General features: G+C 41.6%; 2 protein-coding genes across 2 annotated transcripts; both read left to right on the forward strand.

Annotated features, from left to right (window-relative positions):
• Positions 1-6,113: 6,113 nt before the first annotated feature.
• Positions 6,114-10,731, forward strand: LOC146625908 (uncharacterized). Its single transcript, XM_085363050.1, has 3 exons — positions 6,114-6,254; positions 7,086-7,270; positions 8,547-10,731. Exon 3 carries the CDS (start codon positions 8,582-8,584, stop codon positions 9,782-9,784), a length of 1,203 nt encoding a protein of 400 aa, XP_085219176.1. The 5' UTR covers positions 6,114-6,254; positions 7,086-7,270; positions 8,547-8,581; the 3' UTR covers positions 9,785-10,731.
• A 6,185-nt stretch (positions 10,732-16,916) lies between these two features.
• Positions 16,917-20,939, forward strand: LOC146625909 (uncharacterized). The gene is made up of 3 exons (XM_085363044.1): positions 16,917-16,977; positions 17,903-18,583; positions 20,248-20,939. Exons 1-3 carry the CDS (start codon positions 16,960-16,962, stop codon positions 20,863-20,865), a joined length of 1,317 nt encoding a protein of 438 aa, XP_085219170.1. The 5' UTR covers positions 16,917-16,959; the 3' UTR covers positions 20,866-20,939.
• Positions 20,940-21,214: the final 275 nt, after the last annotated feature.

A 21,214-nucleotide genomic window follows, 5' to 3' on the forward strand; every position in this document is an offset into this window, starting at 1 on the left:
CCTGTCCCCCAGGGCATGAAGTAGGCATGGAGGAGATCCAGGCCCCAGACATCCAGAGGCCCCAGAGTGCGAGAGCCCAAGGAGGACCACTGGAGGGCATCCGTGCCACCCTCATGGGAAGGGCTGAGGATCCCCAGACAAGGGGTCACCCAGTAGCCATCGAGCAGAAGCTAGAGGGGGCTGCACCGGCGTGCCCGCCGGCTCTGCCGGCAGCCAGCTGTGCCAGAGTGAACCGAGCCACAGGCCCAGAGGCCGGAGGCCCGAGGGCCCCCCCGCACCCCGGAGGAAGCCTGACCGAGCAACAGGCGCCAGGCCCCGGGGTCATATGATTGTTGAAGCACCTTGAGGCGACTTTTGTTGTGATTTGGCGCTATATAAATAAAATTGAATTGAATTGAACTATATGCCTTTTTGAGCATTGCTATCTGTCAGGGAATTTCTAAGAATCTCCCAACAGTTCTTCAGCTGAGACACCTGAGTTAGAAAACACAAACACTGCAGTTGTCTTTACTCCCGAGGGCAGCCAGAGCGCTCGTACTCGCAGAGAGACGCTCACGGATTCGTGCTCTGTCACTGTCTGCGTTCTTTATTTATACAAGCTGGTTACACGTGTGTACAAAGATAACAAAGTTATTCCAAGAACTCAGAGCTGAGGTTCCCCTTTTCTGCATCTGTATGTTCTCAGAACAGAGGAAGCTGTTAGTTGCTAAATAAGTTTATCACCACTGTAGCTGCCTCCACCAGTGTGTGAATGTGAGAGTGAATGAATAGTGGCATTGTAAAGCGCTTTGGGTGCCTTGAAAAGCGCTATATAAATCCAATCCATTATTATTATTATTATTATTATTATTATTATTATTATTATTATTATTATTAAAAGTTGTTATATGAAAAGTCACGTAGACATGAGGTTTGCTTAACTATCCTTACAAGGGCACATTTCATAAAACTGATCACATTATGTATAATTGACTCTTAACACTATCAAATCTACATTAGTGTCCGACACCACTGTAATTGTCATCTTTATATAGTGTCTTATTTGTAAGTATCAATAGAAATCCTGCGATCTTTTCCAGATCGTTTTTTTTTTTCAATGTATCAACACTAATTAAATTCCCATCTTTAATCCGCCTATCAAATGTAGGTAATCCTTCAGCAGACCAGCTTTTAAGACTTGAGTCCAATTTATTTGGGGTAAATCTCCCTTTTGACAAGAAAGCAGAACTCTTGCAGAACCAGGCTCAGGAAGGGGAGGCCATGTGCCACAACCGGGTAGAATGAGAGAAGGAAGACAGGATAACAGACATGCTGTGGAAAAGAACAAGAGATTAATAACAAGTATGATTCAATGCAGAGAGGTCTATTAACACATAGTGAGTGAGAAAGATGACTGAGGAAGAAATACTCAATACATCATGGGAAACCCTGGCAGCCTACACCTATTGCAGCATAAATAAGGGAGGGTTCAGAGTCACCTGAACCAGCTCTAACTATATGACTTAGTAAAAGGGAAAGCTTTACTTTTGTTGTGATTTGGCGCTATATAGATAAAAATTGAATTGACTTGAATCGGTTCTTTAGTAGGTCTAGAGGGGTTAAACTGCGTCCTCACATCTGCTTCATGAATATGAAGGGCTGTAGTGGGAGAAGGTGGTTTGAAATCCTCAAGGTTGTGAAGTGAGGAGGGGGCTCCTGTGGGTGAAGTCTTTGATAGCATCGATGGCTCTGTTGTGGGGGGAGCGGGGAAGGTGGGGGGATGATGGACCAAAGTGTCTCTATTGAGGTGTGAAAGCTGCTTGATGGATCATCAAACCGACAGTAAAAGTCGTTGAGGGTGTTGGCCAACAGCAAGTCATCAGTGGGGTGGGGCTGTGTACTTCCTGAAGTGAAAATATGGCATTTAAAGATGAATGGGGAAAACTCGCTCACAGCTGACTAATGAACATTTGTATGCATGCTTAAGAACTGCATTGACCCCATTTCACCCAAGGTTTAAAATTCTGCCTGCAAATGTCAGAGGTGTACTCGTCTGTGTCCATATTTTCTCCAGCATACGGGGGATTCCCATCATAATGAGTCTTTTGGTAAGAGGTGATAAAGAACCTAATCAAAATTTTCCATCCAAATTCCCTCCATCTTTGTGAGGTAGTGCATTTCCATTGTTGTTTCCATATTTGAGTCCATTCATCCTGTGTTATGCACACTCCTCCCTCCTTCTCCCATAATATCTTATTTGTAAAAAATGTATACAAAGAGGAAATGTGTTTTTTGTTGACTTCGCCACTACATGCCTTTTTGAGCGTTGCTATCAAATCTACATTAGTGTCCGACGCCACTCTCATCGTCGTCTTTAGTTCCTTATTTGCAAGTATCGGCATGAATCCTGTCTTTCCAGATTGTATTTTTGTTTCAATGTATCAACACTAATTAAATTCCCATCTTTAATCAGACTATCAAATGTAGGTAATCCTTTAGCAGACCAACTTTCAAGACGTGAGTCCAATTTAATTGGGGTAACGTCACAGACATAAGCATATCCTTTAAATAATGCCAAGTCTTGTTCTAGCTTAAATTCAAAAATATATATTGTTAATTAAATGTTAAATAAAAGCTAGAAAAGGTTGCATTTCCTGCGAAAATGCAGTGTAGTGGAATCTGATGAAAACGGCAGGAAAATCTCCCTTTTAAAAGGACAGCCGAAGCTGCACAAAACACCTACAAACTTATCTCACTACAACGTGGTGCCGAAAATATGACTCGCAGCTCCAGCACGACACAGCTGCTGACATCCAGCTAGCCACAGCTAAAAAGATATTTAGAGAAAACGTACCATTTCCTCAGGTTACACGAGTTGAGTTTTTTCACGCTGAAAAGTTGGTTTGTTTTGGCTCTCACCGAAGACACCGACACTGCAGACATAGCTGTTCCTTTGTGCTGCTTTTAAACGAAACATTCTTTGCATGTGAGGAAAATGCTGTTCATCCTCTTCAGCTCTAGCGTAGACTCTGCAATGTTTTCATGTTTCTTCTTTCCATGTGTCGCTACTTTGAAACGCTTGGGCCGCTCTGCCCACCACAGCTTCAAACTGGTCATGTGACTGCATGGCCACATCTCATTGGTAAAAAAAGTTACCAGAAACTCCACTGACGTCATGTTATCTAATGTGTTAAACTAATTATTTTTTTAAAAAGTAACGAGTCGAATTTTGCAAATGTAGCGGAGTAAAAGTACCGTTTCTTCTTCACAAATGTACTCAAGTAAAAGTAAAAAGTATCGTGCAAAAAAGATACTTTAAAAGTGCATTTTTTTCAAAAACTTACTCAAGTAAATGTAATGGAGTAAATGTAACTCGTTACTACTGTTACCTGATTCGTATTTTGAGGAAAGACAACGACTGCAGAGTCCCAGTACGGTGCGCCAAAACAAGGATTTTATTGAAACGTATATGGGGGGAAGTCGAGCACGATCACTCAAACAGCATCGATCTTCCCCGAACAATAGTTGGGGTGTGATACTTATAGACATGATGACCATGGTGACATGCGTCACTACAGATGAAAAACAACATGCATGTTCCAGTAATTCTATCTCAGGAGATATTCCAAAAAGAACAGTTCCTTCCGATGTTCCTCCACCTAACAGATGCATCCTGTCATTACACTCTTACACTGGACTAATCAGAACTAAACTGTCACGTATACAGGTACACAGCCTTTGCAATCAGTTCCCTCAGGCAGACTATGTGTCTGTGTTGTGACCTTAGCGCCTGACCCCCCTCTACGTCCTCTGTTACCAGGCAAACTTCAATGCAGGAGGCTGCTGAATGCACACAGGCAATATGCAGTAAATTATACGATAAACATGTAGGCAACCTTTCAATAGCTGAACTTTGCTCCATTGATCGGCCAGACATCGCGCTGCCCGTAGCTTCAAACCATTAATTAACTTGACCGAGCTTCAACCCTTTAATTATGCAATATGTGTATAACATGATTACAGTTGCACCTGCAATGAAAGATTATGTGCTTATGCCAACCCGTGAAATACAGACTTTAATATAACCTCACCAGTTTCAATAAATGTGTCAATGAAAGATTACAATGATAAATCATAAATGATACAACAGTAATATTGATTATGAATATAAAATAATATTTCATCTCGACATTACCCACCTCTGTCCAAGAGTGAATGTTAGAACAAGTTCAGAATCAGCAACTGACCTCACAATAGTGTCAGACTCATTGGCAGGTATTTGTTCATGGCAGGTACCGACCGTAGGTAAAGACCGCTATCCTATGACTGAGATAGAGCTGAATGTAGAGAAACATGACAAAGGGGGTGTTTAGAAGTGGTGTTGCAGTACTGCTGATTGGTAAACATTTAGATTAGTCAGTGACCAGGAAATACAAAAGATTGATATAAATGTTGAGGTTGCTGATTAAATTCTTCTACTTGTAATGCAGTCTCAGAGGTGGCAAATTGGGCGATAAGGTCTTAAGATCAAGCTTTTATATTTGAGGCAATTAGCCAAAATAAAGCCCATCTTATCAAAGGAGTGTTATGAGACAGCAATACATGCCTTTGTTACATCTAGGCTGGAATATTGTAACACACTTTATTGTGGGGTTAGTGATGCATCCGTTGTTGTGGAATAATCTGTCCTTGCACGTTAGGCAGGTCTTTTTTCTTTCTGAGTTTAAAACTTATCTGAAAACATACTGATTTGCTGAAGCCTTTGGCACTATTTTAAGGGGTTGACTCAACTTTCTTTAAAAACATTTTTAATGAAATTATTTTATTTTGTTTATTTGTTTATTTGTTTAAATCTACCTGTATATATACAGTACTTTTTAAAGCGCTATATAAACGTTAACATAAAACCATATAAATAAAGCTGGTACGGTCAGATGGATGGAATAAACGAGGAGTATGGATGTCCAATCTTGAGGAATGGAGAGGCAAGAGCAGTAAAAAATGAGGAGAAGGCAAATGTGTTGGCAAAAACGTTTGTTAAAATCCACAGTTCAGGCAATATTAGTGAAGAAGGGTGAAGAGGAAGAGTAATGCCATCATAGAGAATAGGGCTTTACTGAAACAGATAGAAGATACGGATGATTTATTAAATCACTTTAAAAAAGAGGTTGTGGTTGTGCCCATACATGAACCAGGAAAGGATGATACAAATCCAGGAAATTACAGTCTCATAGCTTTAACATCTGAGTTGGGAGTTCGCCTTGTAATCGGAAGGTTGCCGGTTCGAGCCCCGGCTTGGACAGTCTCGGTCGTTGTGTCCTTGGGCAAGACACTTCACCCGTTGCCTACTGGTGGTGGTCAGAGGGCCCGGTGGCGCCAGTGTCCGGCAGCCTCGCCTCTGTCAGTGCTCCTCAGGGTGGCTGTGGCTACAATGTAGCTGCCATCACCAGTGTGTGAATGGGTGGATGAGTGGATATGTAAAACGCTTTGGGGTCCTTAGGGACTAGTAAAGCGCTATATAAACACAGGCCATTTACCATTTATCTTTAAAATTACGGAGCGAATAATAAATGACAAATTAATGTGTTATATAGAAAATAAAGGATACATATCTAAACATCAAAGTGGTTTCAGAAGAGGGAGAAATACAATGGATAAAGAAAGGAGGGGACGATGCTTGTAATAAAATTCAAAGGAGAGCAGGAGAAATGAGGAGCACAGTTTGGAGTAGGCGCGAGGAGGTGGTCATTTCTAGAATAAGGTTTGGACATACTGGTTTGAACACAAAACTATTCATGACAGGGAAACATGATGCAGGGAAACGTGATCACTGCAGAGAAGGGTGAACTATAGAACGTGTTAGATTACACTGTCAGAAATATCAGGTGGAGAGAAGGTAACTGATCCAAAACCTCAGTAACATAAAAATTAAACTGGATCTTATTGATTTACTGCAAAAGGACTCAAGACGTGAGTGTTATCAGGCCCTATTCCACTTTTTAAAAGAGAGTAAACATTTGAGGAGGGCTTGAGGGTCGACACTCCATACCAGTTGGTGGCAGTAACGCACCATTTTATTGTTTGCAAACCGCCAATAAAACTTAAGAAGAAGAAGAAGAAGCAGGGGAGGAGACGAAGAAGAAGAGGTGTGCGTACTGTGCTCTTTGCTGTGTCTTGCCACAGTTTTAAAAGTAGGGCACTTGTTGAAGAACCCGTATCAAAGTATTGTGGCGACGCCTCGTGTTTAATGTAATTGATGAACGGCGTGTTGTGAGGTGTGTATTGCAGCTGCGAAGACGAACGTTCGTTCTCCTGTTATGCTGGGCTCACACTGTGCGATTTTTGGCCCATTTTGAGCCAGTTTTTGAGTCGTGCGACCGTTTTGTCGATCGGCCCGGTTTTGGCCTTCATCGTGCGTCGTGTAGTATACGTGGGGGTAACGAGAAGCGATTAACACCTCCGAGCAGCTCCCGAACATAAATCGCTTGGTCGGGAGGGTGTCACCGCAGCTTCTCGCACTGCGCACGCGCAAACACAACAACCGTGAAAATAGTTGGATTTACATTGCTGCTCAAACACAGCTGATCATGTTTTTCATTAGCAATTTAGCAAAGTTGATGGTGGTGGTGTGTCTGTGTGAGTGAAAGGCAGAGAGGGAGAGCGAGCGACAGAATTTCTGTTATAACCTTCATTTTATGGACGCACAGTGTGAGCACTCGGGTCGCATCAGAGCATCGGGCCGTATAGTGTGAGACCCTGCATCGTGACCTACGAACTTCTAACCCCTGCGAGTCAATCGTGCAGTTCGAGCAGAAGCTGAATAATGCGACTGAAAAAATCGCACAGCGTCTGCCCAGCTTTAGGTTACAGCTGGTAGGAAGGTGCGTTCAGTGTGTCTTTGTAAATTTAAGTTTCCATGTCAAACGAGATAAAACAGTTATTTCTGGATGCGCACTTATTTGCTGAGATTAACAATGTGTTTTTGTAAACCACGTGATGATTTAAGTAATTTAATCTTTACAGAATATGTCAGCGAGGCTAAAAGAGCAATATTTTTATGTTTAGTAAACTGACGTTTCTAAATGTTACTGCTTTTATTTCATTAGTTCTGACGAGGACAGCTGAGTGATGTTGTTGGTGAGCTTGGATTAAATCATCTCTAAACAAAGAACTTGTCCTCGTGGTGACTGACTTGGGGAGTGGAGGTCAGTGAGCCCATTGTCTCTGCTGGTCCGACTCCAACTACAAAGCCGGCCGCTCGCCCCCTCCTGAGTCTGAGAGGAGATCCAGAGTAAGTCAGTTATAACTACACTGGTTGCTTAACTTCATCATTTTCTACAGGGTCTCTCTCTCTTAGCTCACTTTGGTTTGATTTCTGCCTTCTGTTTAGCCTCTCTGTTTGTCTGCCTCAGGAACTTAATGGTTTATCATTTGAGTTACACTCTCTGTTTCCCTTCATATGAAGGTGATGTCTGTGGAGTGATCATGACTTCATTAAAAATCCTCTGTTTTCCTTTTCCACTTCTCTTCTTTCATATTCTTTCTGACGTCTTTTCTTGTGTAAGCTGCTAACTCTTGTGATGGAGATTTCTTTATTTTATGTGTTGATCATATGTTTTGACAATATCACTTTAGTAATATCTATAGTACATTTTGTGTGACTTGGTTCTACATATAGGAAAACATCAAATATGTTATTCCACACACAGATGGGTATTGTGAGTGAGTTGGACTGACAAAGTCTCACACTCAGTCTTTCTCTCATTTCAGTTTTATTGTTGACAAACTGAACGGTTTGTATTACAGTCTAGTCCAACTTAACTGAATGCAACCATCTGGTACAATTATAGCTATTCTGAACTATGCAATTTATGAAAACTATGCAGCCCCTTCAGCAACTGAAGAATTTGAAAGTAAATTAAAACAAAATCTAATTTTACATTAAATAAAAAAGTTTTAAACTTAATTAAAATAAAACATGTCTTAAATTAAAATAAGTAAACTGTCATGTTTATTGCTGCCAAAAAAAAAAGTTAAACACATTTGGACAGTGAAGGAATGTCAGGATTCTTGCTCAGAAAAAGGATCAACATGAAGTCAGATCATGTTCCAGTCCATGAAAAAATTGTTTGTAACAAAATATCGATTTCTGCTGTCCCTGTATCGATACATTATTAGCAAACAAAATATCACGATACTACACAGTATCGATTTTTTCCCCCACCCCTATTAGGCAGATAGTGAGACTCCTCCTTATCTCCAGGGAGGAGGTGTTGAGATGAAAATATTTGAAGTGCCTCAATTCTATGCTGTATATGAACTAAAATGCCATATAACCGTATAGTGTAGTATTAAGTGGACATGGCCCTGAAAAATAAAGGCATTAGACTACGTGTCCTTGGGGGGTAGAAAGCTGTAGACCAGCGGTCCCCAACCTTTTTTGCACCACGGACCGGTTTATGTCTGACAATATTTTGACGGACGGCTTTGTGAGGTAAGAGGGGGCACTTGTGGATGAGCTGAAGATATAGACCTGATGTCACTGTTTGGGTTCTTTGTCATTACAGGAGAAAGAAGTGAAAGCAGGCCCAAACCTCAGCACATGGATGACATCAACCAAAAACATCCAGCACCAGAAAGTAAAGATGAGCCAGCGGCGATCCCTGTGGAAAAGACTTTTCCTGCTATGAAGCAGATCAGAAGACGCAAGCACGCCAACAGGGAGGACAGAAGCTTGAGCTGTGATCAGTGTGGAAAGGCTTTTACTCAGAAAGGTCACTTGAAATCACATCAGCTGATCCACACCGGTGTGAAACCATTCAGCTGTGATCAATGTGGAAAGACCTTTACTCTTAGATGGAGCTTAAAATTACATCAGGTCGTCCACACTGGATTTAAAGCTTTCAACTGTGATCAGTGTGAAAAGTCTTTTACTCTGAGATGCACCTTAAAAAGACATCAGCTGATCCACACCGGTGTGAAGCCATTCAGCTGTGATCAATGTGGAAAGACCTTTAGTCTAAGATGCAACTTAAAAAAACATCAGCTACTCCACACCGGTGTGAAACCATTCAGCTGTGATCAGTGTGGGATGTCTTTTACTCGAAAAGGTCACTTAAAGAGACATTATATGATCCATGTTGGAGGTAAATCATTTATCTGTGATCTGTGTGGAAAGGCTTTTATGGATAGAGATCACTTAGAGAGACATCAGGGCATCCACAGTGAAGTTAAACCTTTCACCTGTGATCAGTGTGGAAATTCTTTTACTCAGAAGAGCAACTTAAAAGCACATCAGCTCATCCACAGTGGATATAAACCGTTTGGCTGTGATCAGTGTGGAAAGGCTTTTACTCAGAAGAGCAACTTAAAAGCACATCAGCTCATCCACAGTGGATATAAACAGTTCAGCTGTGATCAGTGTGGAAAGGCTTTTACGTCTATGACTGGCTTAAACTCACATCAGCTCATCCACTCTCGAGTTAAATCATTTGTATGTGGTGACTGTGGAAAGGCTTTTACTCGTATGACTAGCTTAAAATCACATCAGCGCACCCACTCTCGAGTTAAATCATTTGTATGTGATCAGTGTGGAAAGTCTTTCATCCATTACAAAAGTCTATTGAGCCATCAAAAGACCCACAAAGTGTCCTCCTGTGCGAAAAGTGGCAGACCAATGGGACATTACCCTGACAGGGTTCATTTGAACACAGTGGGAGAAACGGGGGATCTGAACAAAAGTTCTTCTGGATGCTGCGTCAAACTTAAAAAGCTTGAGATCAGGCTTCACAGAATTCAGCTTTAATTTCCTGAGAAAGTCAGAGCTTCACTGTCTTTGTAGATCTAGTGAAAACATGAAAGGGTGCAAAAAGAGGCACTGTGGTACTGCATGATGAAGTCAGAAGTGACAGAGAAGTATGTGAGCGTGGTTCAGGACATGTTTGTGTGGTAGCAGTGACTACCACACATACTTGGGTTGAAGGTGGGGGCAGGATTACATCAATTCTGAGCCCCTTCTTCCTTTTTCAAAGAGAGGGCAATACTCAGGAAAGGATGATGACAATAGAGCTGCAAGACAGGATGGAAAGAAAAAGAGTTTAAGAGAAGATCATGAATGTTGTGAAGCGATCGAGCCGCGATTACAAAATCTTAGCTTATGGAGTTAGTTATCCCAACACAAGTTTAGCGAGTTTAACTTCACTGGCTGTGTCCACAAACAGCATGCAGAGCAAACATTACTCCCATCATCTGATCACAAGAAAAGCAAAATGTCAGAAGAGTTCACCTTCTGGGTCAAACTGTCAGACCTGTTACTGTTTATTTGGCTGTTCATCGTGAGGTAATTATCAGTGGCAGTGCTGCGCCACTTCTGTTGTAACTCACAGGAAATGTGTTTTAAATGGGCTCTATTGTCACAAAACACGGAGTGTACAGGTAACAGAACCCCAAAAGCATACTCAGTACACCCAAGCTCAGAACTATGTACAAGTTTTATATAACTGAGGAATCTTCTAACACAGCTAAGGGAACCAAAATTATATTTAAATGTTCATTTGCTATTTCATCTAGGGTTTGAGAGTAACGAAATTTCTATTCTCTGTATGTCCTGTACATGTGGCAGAATTGACAAATAAAGTTGACTTTGACTTTGAAAAAGTAAGGCTCATGCCGCGGGGGACGAGGTAATGTGTAAAGTTTTCAGTGGTCTGTGTTTTCTTACAGGATGTGAGTGTGTTTTGCTCCATGAAGAGACAAACCTACATTCTTTTTTTTATGTTGCAATAAAAATATTTTTATTGTAAGTCATAAATGTGTGTCATTTATGATAAAACTGACTTGCTGTCCCTTTGTTCCCGTGTACCTAAGTAATTGTGGGTAATATCTTGATGCATGCTCAATCATCCAGGTAAGGAAATCCCAGAAGTTGATTCTGTTCATCTGTGCATAATGAATAATGAAGGCTGTTAATCATTAGCATGCAAAGTGTCATGACCACTGATCACTAAATCCACTATTGGAGTGTACATTGTCCGCTCCATTCATAGCTGAATGCATCACATTTACTTCTCCACATTTTGTACCAGAAGATTCACCAGCCTTTAGAAGACAGTGGTCCCGAACCAGAAATGGTAAAGTCGCTGTGTATAAGAGCAAGGATATTTTATACAGTGGCTTGCAAAAGTATTCGGCCCCCTTGAACTTTTCCACATCTTGTCACATTACAGCCACAAACATGAATCAATTTGATTGGAATCCCCCTTCCCCCGCCACACACACATAAAACATATTAACATAAAAGTGTTGTCGGAACCATACTGAATTTCCCCAAAAACACACACACACACATATGAAGAGAGAGAGAGTATACATAGTATGCAAACGGCTACCAAACAGCCATCATAATTCGTCATACAATGAGAACAGGACAAATCAACAACTGACACTGACTAATTAATATTAAAATCTGTAACATAACATTGTTTTGAGTTTAGTCCGTTACTGTTACTATTTTTACCATTTCTTCTTGGAGCAACTGTAACCCACATTATTTCCTTAGGGATTAATAAAGTATTCTGACTCTGATTGTTTCAGGATGAGCTGCCATTATCCAATCACACGTCTGCTTACCTGTAGCTCGTTTCTCCTCCTCTTCTTTTGAATGAATGAATGAATGAATGCTTTATTGGCCATATGCAGGTTGCCCCACAGAGGAATAGGACCCCCCCCCCGACTTACACACACAACAACAAGACAACACAAGGGAATACAGTCGGAGACCGGCAGCGTTGAGAGAATAACACTGAAAAAATTACACAACATTGGGAAAAGTACAAGAGGAAAAAAAGAGACCTCTTCACACGCTGGGCAACCTATGGAAGGACAGCATGAGAACAGGAAACAAAAAAACTCCTCTGCACAGAGAGCACATTAATGTCCACATCACAACATCAGAGCACATGACAAGCCACAGGGGATGGATAGGGGGGTGGGGGGTGATTCGAAGGAACACAGCAGTCGTCCTGCACCATGCTATCATTTCAGCGCGGCACGCAGACCCGCTGCCTTCCCCCGCAGGAACAAGCATCGAAGGCGTTTGGAAGGGAGGGGGATGAGTGCGTGCTTATCAGTGTAAGTGTGTCCAGAGTTCAGCTGAGACAGTGTCCTTCGCTGTATCAGGCTAAGTAAACAGTCCTCCAGCCGATCCTGGTGTCCTTCATGGGATGGGAAGAATAGTCATCACACAGTCGTTATCAGGGAGTTGTTTTGGTGGGCTCCAGCCTTGGGCCTAGCAGCTGGCGCCGTGGTGTCCAAATGTTGAATATTGTTGATTTCTCCTTTATGCGAGCAGCGAATTTAGCACTCTGACACTGGGGCCTCGATTTCCCGTTGGAGCGCTGCGAGCCTCCCCATGATGGTATCAAGCTTCTGTTCCGTGGTGTTGTCATTCTTTTGGTTCTGAGACCCCACAGCTGCAGTGAGCCGTTCTGCGATGTTATCCAACTTTCGCTCAAGGGTGTTATTGTGAGCAGGCCCCTCTCTGATGTATCCCATCATACGCTCAATGGTGTTAGTTTGAGTCTTCACGGCAGCTGTAAGCGTCTCCAAGGTGTTAACCATGCTGCGTTCGGTGTGGGAGGCCGCGCCTCGTCCCATCGCTTCAATTCCAGCGGTCAGCTTAGGGGGAGTTTGAACAGCTGGTTCCGCTCTCTTATTTCTCCGATAAGTCAGGGCCAAGCCAGCTCCGATCAGCAAGAACCCTGTTATCATGGCAAGAACCCTGTTATCACCCTTTTCTATTTTTTCTAAACTGAGCACCTGATGGCTTTGAACTTTTCTTGTACATCTTCCATTGGTTTTAATTTTGCACTCCAGTATGAACACCCATCCCTCAACTCGAGGATCACCACAACATAACCTAACAGACCTACACCTTAGTTCACAGATTCCCTTTGTGTAGGTTTTATTTCTGGGATTTCACACAACCCAGGATTCAAATCATGAATACATAATGGGCTTGGATTTACATCATTATGAATGAAATGTGCTCTATCTGGAAGCAGCCGGCCCCGCCCCTTTCGACAGGTTGTGTGTGAGACTTTAAATCATCAAACTGTAAATTATACATTTTAAATTGTTATTGATCCTTTACCCCGAGTCCTAAAGTGTATATTTGTTTTCTTACTCTTCTTATATTTATTGTTTGTTTACTTGCACTGCTGTAACTGGAGCCTCGTCGTCTCGTCTCTCTGGACTGTCTGTAGCGGAGATGACAATAAAGTTTACTTTGACTTCAGCAGCGAGCAGGAGCACCGAGGAAAAACATGGGTGCAAATTATAAGTCTGTATCATGATGTCTGGTGTTTTAGTGTTTGTTGATTTGTTTTTATTTTGTTTTTATTTTGCGAGTCGGTTATTAGATGCTGCTCCAGCCGGTCAGAGACTCCCCCGCCGCCCCGCCCTCTCCTTTCTGTGCCGCAAGCAGCAGGCGCACCTCGCAAACGGAGGGCGCCCTTACTCCCAGCAAATGGGCGATAGAAAAACGATTGGTGCCCATGCCATTCCCAATATGCGCTGGCTGATGTTGGAGCAGCATGAGTACGAGCAATTATTTATTTATTTTTGCCGATGCCCACTAGGGCAACCGCCCGTATCAAAAACCGCTACTGGTTACAGTGATGGTTCATGCACTTCATATAAAAGCAGACCAAACAGATGTGCAGGTGACTTCGGGTCACTTCAGACAGGGTCAGTGAATGTCTCATTCAAAAAAACTGTGGGGAATGAAATGGGATAGTCCTTAATTAATACGTTTAAGCCTCTGGAAATAGGGACTGTGTTTGAAGTAAATTAAACATCTGCACTTGATTGGAAATCCGCTGTGGTTTTGTACAGAGGCTAAACTGGTGTATGTGTTCATAATTTGTAAACTGAAGATAATTAATCTCAGAAATCATGACACAATATGGAGCCCGCATAAGCTGCATTTACTAGCATCAGGAATACCCGTCCTGTAGTAACTCAGTATCAGATCGATACTGTTGCGACTTTCATCCATAAATAAAGCCGCGGCCGGCTGAGTTGGTTGTGTCCCTGTGACGCGCCTCCAATAATCCATATGAGTCGGACTTGTACTTTGCGCATTTATTTTAAGAACAAAACAAAAACAAACGTTTGCGCTTTCAATCAATTTACAAATAGCGCATGGATTAACTGGTGTGCCAAAAAATGACGCTCAACAGAAAAGTTTGCCCACATCCACTCACCCAACACACCTGCATCAGGTAAATAGACTGTGACCACACCCACATGCCATCACCTAAGACGCAGGTAAAGCTATACACCTGTGCCACCGTAACAAATAAGCAAAACATAAACATTGACTTTGGCTCTTACAGATACCAAAGCTGTTACGACTCTGCTAATCACAGTTCAATCAAGTTCACTTCTCCATCCCTGAGGGATCCTCTTGGTCATACCGTATTTTAATAAGAAGAATCGGATTTGATATTCTCCGCATGCTCATTGGACAGGAGCCTGTCAATCACAAATTATTAGCCAATGAGCAAGCCGTTTCACAGCCAGATCCGTGCTTCCAAAGTTACGTGGGTTTTCTATCACCAAGATGGCGACCGCGGAAACGCTCGTCCCGATGCTTTCAAACGGCTTCAGAAAACAGCGCGTGGCGTCACCTGTAGCTACGATCGCACCTGACAACCGCGTGAACCACGTGGGTCTCTGCTCCCTGATCTGTTTCCTGTGTTTGGAAAGAGTTGCAGCTTCATCGCGGAGTTTCTCTCGGTTTGTGGGCTCATCTAAAGGTAAGCACCGAGCTAACTTTACTGTGAGTTCAGTTCATGTTGAGTTTAGCTCCTGAATGAGGTCTTCTGCTGCTCTCCTCGGTGTCTGTTCACAGTTTATTGTGAACACGTTGAGAGAAGAGTGAGAGAGTGTTTGGAGAAAAACACCAACTAATCATTAGCTCAGCATGCTGGGAGAAGTTGGAGCAGAAAAGTCTTTTCATTGTCCCTGCAGCTGTTTTTCTGCCTGCACCAAACCTCTACAGCCTCATTTCTATTTGAAGTGATAACAGGAAATGGATGAGAGCGATCTGCTGCAGTATCAGGGTCACAATAAACTTTATTGTCCAGCTGCTGTGGATGAACACATGAGAGGAAGTGAACTCCTAAAATGATCTGCAGACAGCAGTGAGAGTGATGAGGAGAGAATAGAGATACCAGTAACAACACATAAGACAAAACACAAACTGCAGGAGACAAAAAGAAAGACATGCACCGGTGACTGCGGTCTGTGTGTTGAGGCCAGGAGAAAATTAGGCTTAAGCTGAAATTGGGGAACTCGGCTATCTATACTCCAAAAGCCAGGGAGGTTGTTTGCAGGGGAGTTACTAAATTTTTAAAACCCAACTTGGAAATATCACATTTTTACTTGATAGCAGCAGGTGTTAAAATTATTGGTCATATTTTGTGGCAGGATGCCTAAATAACATTAAATGTTTAAATGTGTCCATTTTAAAGTTTGAGAGCTCTACTGGACAGCTGTGAGGTTACAAATGAAGAGCGTGTTATGTGCAACAATGTAGCAATTTTACTGTTACACTTTGATTCTCTTTACAGACTTGTCATCTGCATTGTATCACCGTCTGATAAGGTCGCTTATTAGAGTATTGTGCACTCATAGGGGTCATTTTGATGCCCGATATGCCTGTTTTTGTGAGCATGTACAGAGCTAGGAGTAAAAGCCCAGCTTAAGAGGAAGCTGATATTCACTGTTTCTATGTAGCTAGCTACACAAATCTGGTTAATGTTTGCAAACATGCTGTCTTTTAGGCTATATCAGAATCAGAAAGACTTTATTTATCCCCAAGGAGCAATTAATAAAGCCTCACATAGAAGCTGCAACTCCACTGAGCATGTGCATGTGTTTGTGCATGTCCGCCAGACTCAGGGAGATGCACCAATGTGCTATGGGAGGGGTGAGATGGGACAGAAGACACACCAAGTTTAATAATAACAAAGAACGCAGCAGTGACACATTAACACATGTGGATTAAAAAAAGAGGTGTGTGAAGACGTGCTCATTGCATCATGGGAAGGCCTTAGCAGCATGAGCCTGTTGCAGCATAACTAATGAAGCATTCAGGGTCACTTGATCCAACATTAACTATAAGTTTTATTAAACAGGAGAATTTTAAGTAAGTTTTTTGTTATTCGAGTTTTTATTGGGGAAATACAGGCATGAATGCACTTTTGGCTCATCATTTCATCATTTTAAAGTAACAAAACCGAGAAGGAAAGAAAAATGTCTGGGCCTTGTCGTACAATGGGTACACTAAAGTTTGACTTTGCAAAAAACTGTGTTTCAGGCTAAAAAGTTCTGTGGTTCAAAAAACCTATGAAAAGCACTTTTTTATACTTGTGTTAGGTTTTGTATAGAAATGACACAAAATTCAATCTCGGGCTAAATGTGATGTAAAAAGTTTACACTGACATCCATCTTGATCAAAGATGAGTGTTGTGAAGCTTATCTCAAAAGTAGAATCTGCCTACCAAATCCAAACTGGGAGCTAGTTCTGCAGCAGAGAGGGGCAACAGGAGGTTGAAAGCTGAAGTCTCTGCCTCCCATTCTACTTTCAAATATCATAAGAACGGCAAGTAAACCTGCAGCAAAGTGGTCTGCAGTGAAAACATGGTATTTTGAGGTCATTAAGATGGGGCCGGATTATTCAAGACCTTGTATGTGAGGAGGAAGATTTAAAATTCACTTCTCGATTTAACAGAGAGTCAATGAAGGGACGCCAGTGTAGTATTCTCTCTCTTTGTAGTCCCTCTCAGTAGTCTCGTTGTCTAATAAAAATCTGTTCTTTGTCCCAGCTGATCAGCAGGAGGAGAAGAGTCTGACGGAGCAGCAGAGAAAGATTTTCAGCTATTTGGTCTCAGCTGACTCACTACAAAGGAAACAATGAGTTTCGCAGAAAAGGTGAGAAAAATATCAGTTTCTCTGTTGGTGAATCTGGGTGCACTTCATCGGCTCTCAAATCTAAACTGGGAGCTGGTTCCACATCGGCTGCTGTGTGTTAGCCCCAGGCTACACATTCATACCTATACAAACAAGAATCAAGTTAATAGATGAAATAAGAAGATCACACATTAACAGGACACTAAAATAGCAGATTAAGAAAATTGAAATTCATATTAAACCCCCAAATTTTAAATGTAATAATTTCCCATTTAAACATAATCTGATCTACAAACATCTCAGAGTGACAGCCCTGGTCTTTATGAGAAATATTGTGAAGTCTTTAAAGCTCCCATTTCGACAATATCATAGGATTAAAACAGTGGAGTGCCACCCAACAACTCTCAGCTGATCAGCAGTGAAATATGACTAGAAGTAGAGAAAATAAACAGGATAGTAGCTGGATACGTTTTCATGGTCCAGTATTGTTCTGATTTTCTTTTTCCCCTCCCTCTGGCAGTCAGGTAATTTTCTGGGTATTGAGATTGAGTTTGTAGCATCGTGATAATCCTGCTTTAATCAGCTTCACTCTACTAATTACTGCTTGTTCTGGGTGGGGATGAGAAACATAAGAGAGATGATATTTACCACTTTTAGTTGCTTCTTTGTCATAAGGGGTCTGGTATAGTTTTAATTAATATCTCAATCTAAACACTAGGTATAGCCATTTACAGATATTCTAATGGTTAAGTTATGGAAAAATGAATAATTGATAGTAAAGTATGCTCCTGTCACCAGAAGGTTGGGGTAATCCACAAGGTATTTGGCAACTGCCATGATTCAACATCAGGTTTAAAGCTCGTGTTAATGGAGGAAGTTTGAAGGTTGAGTTTGTTCCACGACTGCATTTCACTCACTGCCTCTGTTTGTATCTCTGTCACTGCAGGACCAACATGGAGCGAGAAGTCAGCGCTCTCAGGAGGCCGACAAACCTCACAGAAGAAAGAGAGACAAAACATACACCTGTGACGATTGTGGGAAAGGTTTTACCTGGAAGGTCTCATTAAAAAAACATCAAGTCATTCACACTGGAGAGAGACCGTTTAGCTGTGACTTGTGTGGAAAGTCTTTTAGACAGCCTGGAAGTTTAAAAAGACACCAGCTCATTCATAGTGGAGTTAAAGAACATACTTGCAATCAGTGTGGGAAGTGTTTCTCTCGGAAAGAAGGGTTGGAAGAGCACAAACGTATCCACAGTGGCGTTAAACAGTACAGCTGTGATCAGTGTGGTAAAGTCTTTGCTCACCGTAGCGGCTTATGGACTCATCAAGTTGCCCACTCTGGAATTAAGGCATACAGCTGTGAGGTTTGTGGAAAAACCTTCAGCCAAGTAGGGCACCGAAATGCACACCTACGCATTCACACCAAAGAGGATGTGTACTACTGTGAACAGTGTGGAAAAGTGTTTATGACAAACAGAGACTTAAAAATCCACAAATTCACTCACACTGGAGAGAGACCTTATAAATGTGACGTGTGCGATAAGGCTTTTAAAGATCCAAGTTCCCTCAAAGCGCACCAACAGATCCACACCAGGAAGAAACTCTACAAGTGCAGTTACTGCGAGGTATGTGTTTACATTTTTATCTTGTAGTTTTAGTGTTTGAACAACTCTGCTTATTAAATTTTGTTACAATATTAGCAACTATGCTGTATGTACAGGAGATTCATCACATTTCAATATCATTTTTTGTTTTGTTTCTTTCATGATTAGGTCAACAAAACAAACCTTTATGTAACTATATTATTTAATGGCACTTTCATGGTATTAAAAGATTATTTCTGTAAAAATGTGGCTGTATGTGAGTTTACAGTTACTCATTTTCTGTCTGGTCTACATAGAATAAAAAGAATTGTAGTGTCATTATAAAGATATAAGACTTAAAAAACAACCACAACTAAATAGTCTACTCTCAAGTAGGCTGTTTGCCTGTGATGCCACTGCTGGTTGTTAACATTAATGTTTTCATAACACTTCCATTACAGCTGGTAAGTGGGCCTTAGAAACTGTCCACACCTAAACTTTTGAGGCACAAATTCTTCTGTCTCCGTTCAAAACACATTTTAGTTATCTTTGACGCACCTGAGGGATTTACTATGAGGGAATTTCAACCACTGTCAGAGATCAAGTTTTCCGCTTCAGCTTCTGTACGAGGTCATATAAAAAATGTCAACCATAAAAAGATCCCCATGAGTGCCACCTAATCTAATCGAAGACATTGTCCAATGATGATAAAGTGGTGAAATATAAAGAAAATAAAAGTGTAACACTAAATTTCTACATAATTGTAAAAATATTAGATTAATATTGCAAAGAAACATTAAGTTTGTTATTTCAAGTGACAATTTTAGAGTAATGGTGCATTCACTGGTCGTGTGCGCATTCGCACCTCGAAGCACGTCCAAAGCGAACTGGTCAGGCTTTAAAATATGCAATTTTCATGCCCGTGAAGCGGAAATGTGGGAGGAAGTAGTGCCAGATGGCAGCTGTCGATCTAGCGTTTGAAGAGAGGGTCTCCCTTCTCTATTCACCGTGGAGAGCAGAGCAGCGGCGTAAAGGACGCTTTACACATTAGTCATTACAAAAATTTATTTGAAACAATATTAAGATGCTCAAACTGAAAAACATTAAACATGAATATATAAAATATAACTATTTACAGAGAGACAGGAATAAAAAGGACCCAGCTTAAAGTGGAAGAGCCTCAGGGAGAAGGAGGAGAAAAATAAGAACATTGTTTCTGCCCTGGAGGCTCCTGATTGGTTTTCGCGGCGCGACTTGACGCTGGAGTTCAGATTTTTCCAACTCAAGCGGTAGACGCAATAAGCGGGAATGCACAAAATGCACCACACAAACTGCAGTGCGTATTTTACTTCGCGCTTCAAACGCATCAGCCAGGCTTCTTTTTGCGCGAATCAGGCAGAAAAGTGTTTTTTGCGATGCAAATCTGTCGCGCTTCATCACGCTCCTCCATTGACTTTACATGTTAACCTGAAGCTCTGGTCGCTTCTAATGCGTTCGGTGTGAACGCATTAGTTGAAAGTACATGAGTGTTATTGTTGTATTCTTTTTGGTATACCTACAATAACTATATTTTACTTTTTAGTTATCACTGACATAGTAAAATGTAACTGGACATTGGCAGAGATTCTCTTAATTTCAGGCAACCTTCAGGAAAAAAGATTTTGAAGAAATTCCCTGACTCTGACTGTGTTTGTGTCTTTGTTTAGAAGCAGAGCGACACAGATGGATCCAGTTCTCAACCCTGTCATCACTGTGGTGGTGGGAAAGCGTTTCATTGTGACATTTGTGGAAAAACTTTCAATTGGCAAAGGAGCCCAAAAATACATCTACGTAGACACACTGGACACAAACTCAAGTACTGCAAAGAATGTGGGAAAGGCTTCCCCACAGCAGGCGAATTAAAGCGCCATGAACTCATTCACAGTAGCATTAAAATGAACCTCTGTGACCAGTGTGGGTCATCCTTCACCACTGCAGGTGAGCTTAAAGCTCATAAACGAGTCCACACAGGAGAGAAACCATACAAGTGCAGACACTGTGACAGAAGCTTCTCTCGTGCAAATACTCGTAATGATCATGAACGTACACACATTGAAGGAAACTTCAGCTGTGACCAGTGTGACAAGAGCTTCAAGAATCTCAGTTCATACTCCAAACACAAACGATCGCACTCTGCAAATAAGCTATTTCAGTGTGACCAATGTGCAAAACCGTTCACTTCATTATCTGCTCTGACCAAACATCTGCATGATCATGCAGGACTAAAATCTTTGCTGCCATTGGATCACAACAAATCTGAACAGACAGAAAGAACCTCTTCCTGATCAGGCTCCACATAGTTCTGACTGTTTACCCCTGTAAAGAGTCAGCTAATGTCACACCTGGTTCTTATGACATAGCTATGACTTTTGGACTGGCAGTGATACTCTTTGTATTTAATAAGTGGCAACCATTGAAAACTACAGACATTCACCACCAACAGGAGGTGCCATATGGGTTTAGTGCTATTTGGACCAGGTGGTAGTCAGAGGCCCTGGCGTTCTGAGCTGTGGCATACATGACTAACCATGGGACCAGTATAATTTTAAATTTGAACTAGACCTGGGCTGTACTTCTGTGTAATACTTATTTACAGTGGTGGCCCGCAGAAGTAAAAGCCTTTGTCCCAACAAT

The sequence above is a fragment of the Diplotaxodon limnothrissa genome, linkage group LG9 (genome assembly GCF_057381915.1).
Source record: "Diplotaxodon limnothrissa isolate DT_005_m linkage group LG9, D_limnothrissa_male_GT1.1, whole genome shotgun sequence".
Classification (NCBI taxonomy): domain Eukaryota; kingdom Metazoa; phylum Chordata; class Actinopteri; order Cichliformes; family Cichlidae; genus Diplotaxodon; species Diplotaxodon limnothrissa.

Bases quoted from the DNA above. Each gene is read 5' to 3' on its own strand.
- LOC146625908 (XM_085363050.1), top strand. From the start codon at position 8,582: ATGGATGACATCAACCAAAAACATCCAGCACCAGAAAGTAAAGATGAG.
- LOC146625909 (XM_085363044.1), top strand. The intron at 18,584-20,247 runs GTATGTGTTTAC...GTCTTTGTTTAG, and splicing joins ACAAGTGCAGTTACTGCGAG to AAGCAGAGCGACACAGATGG.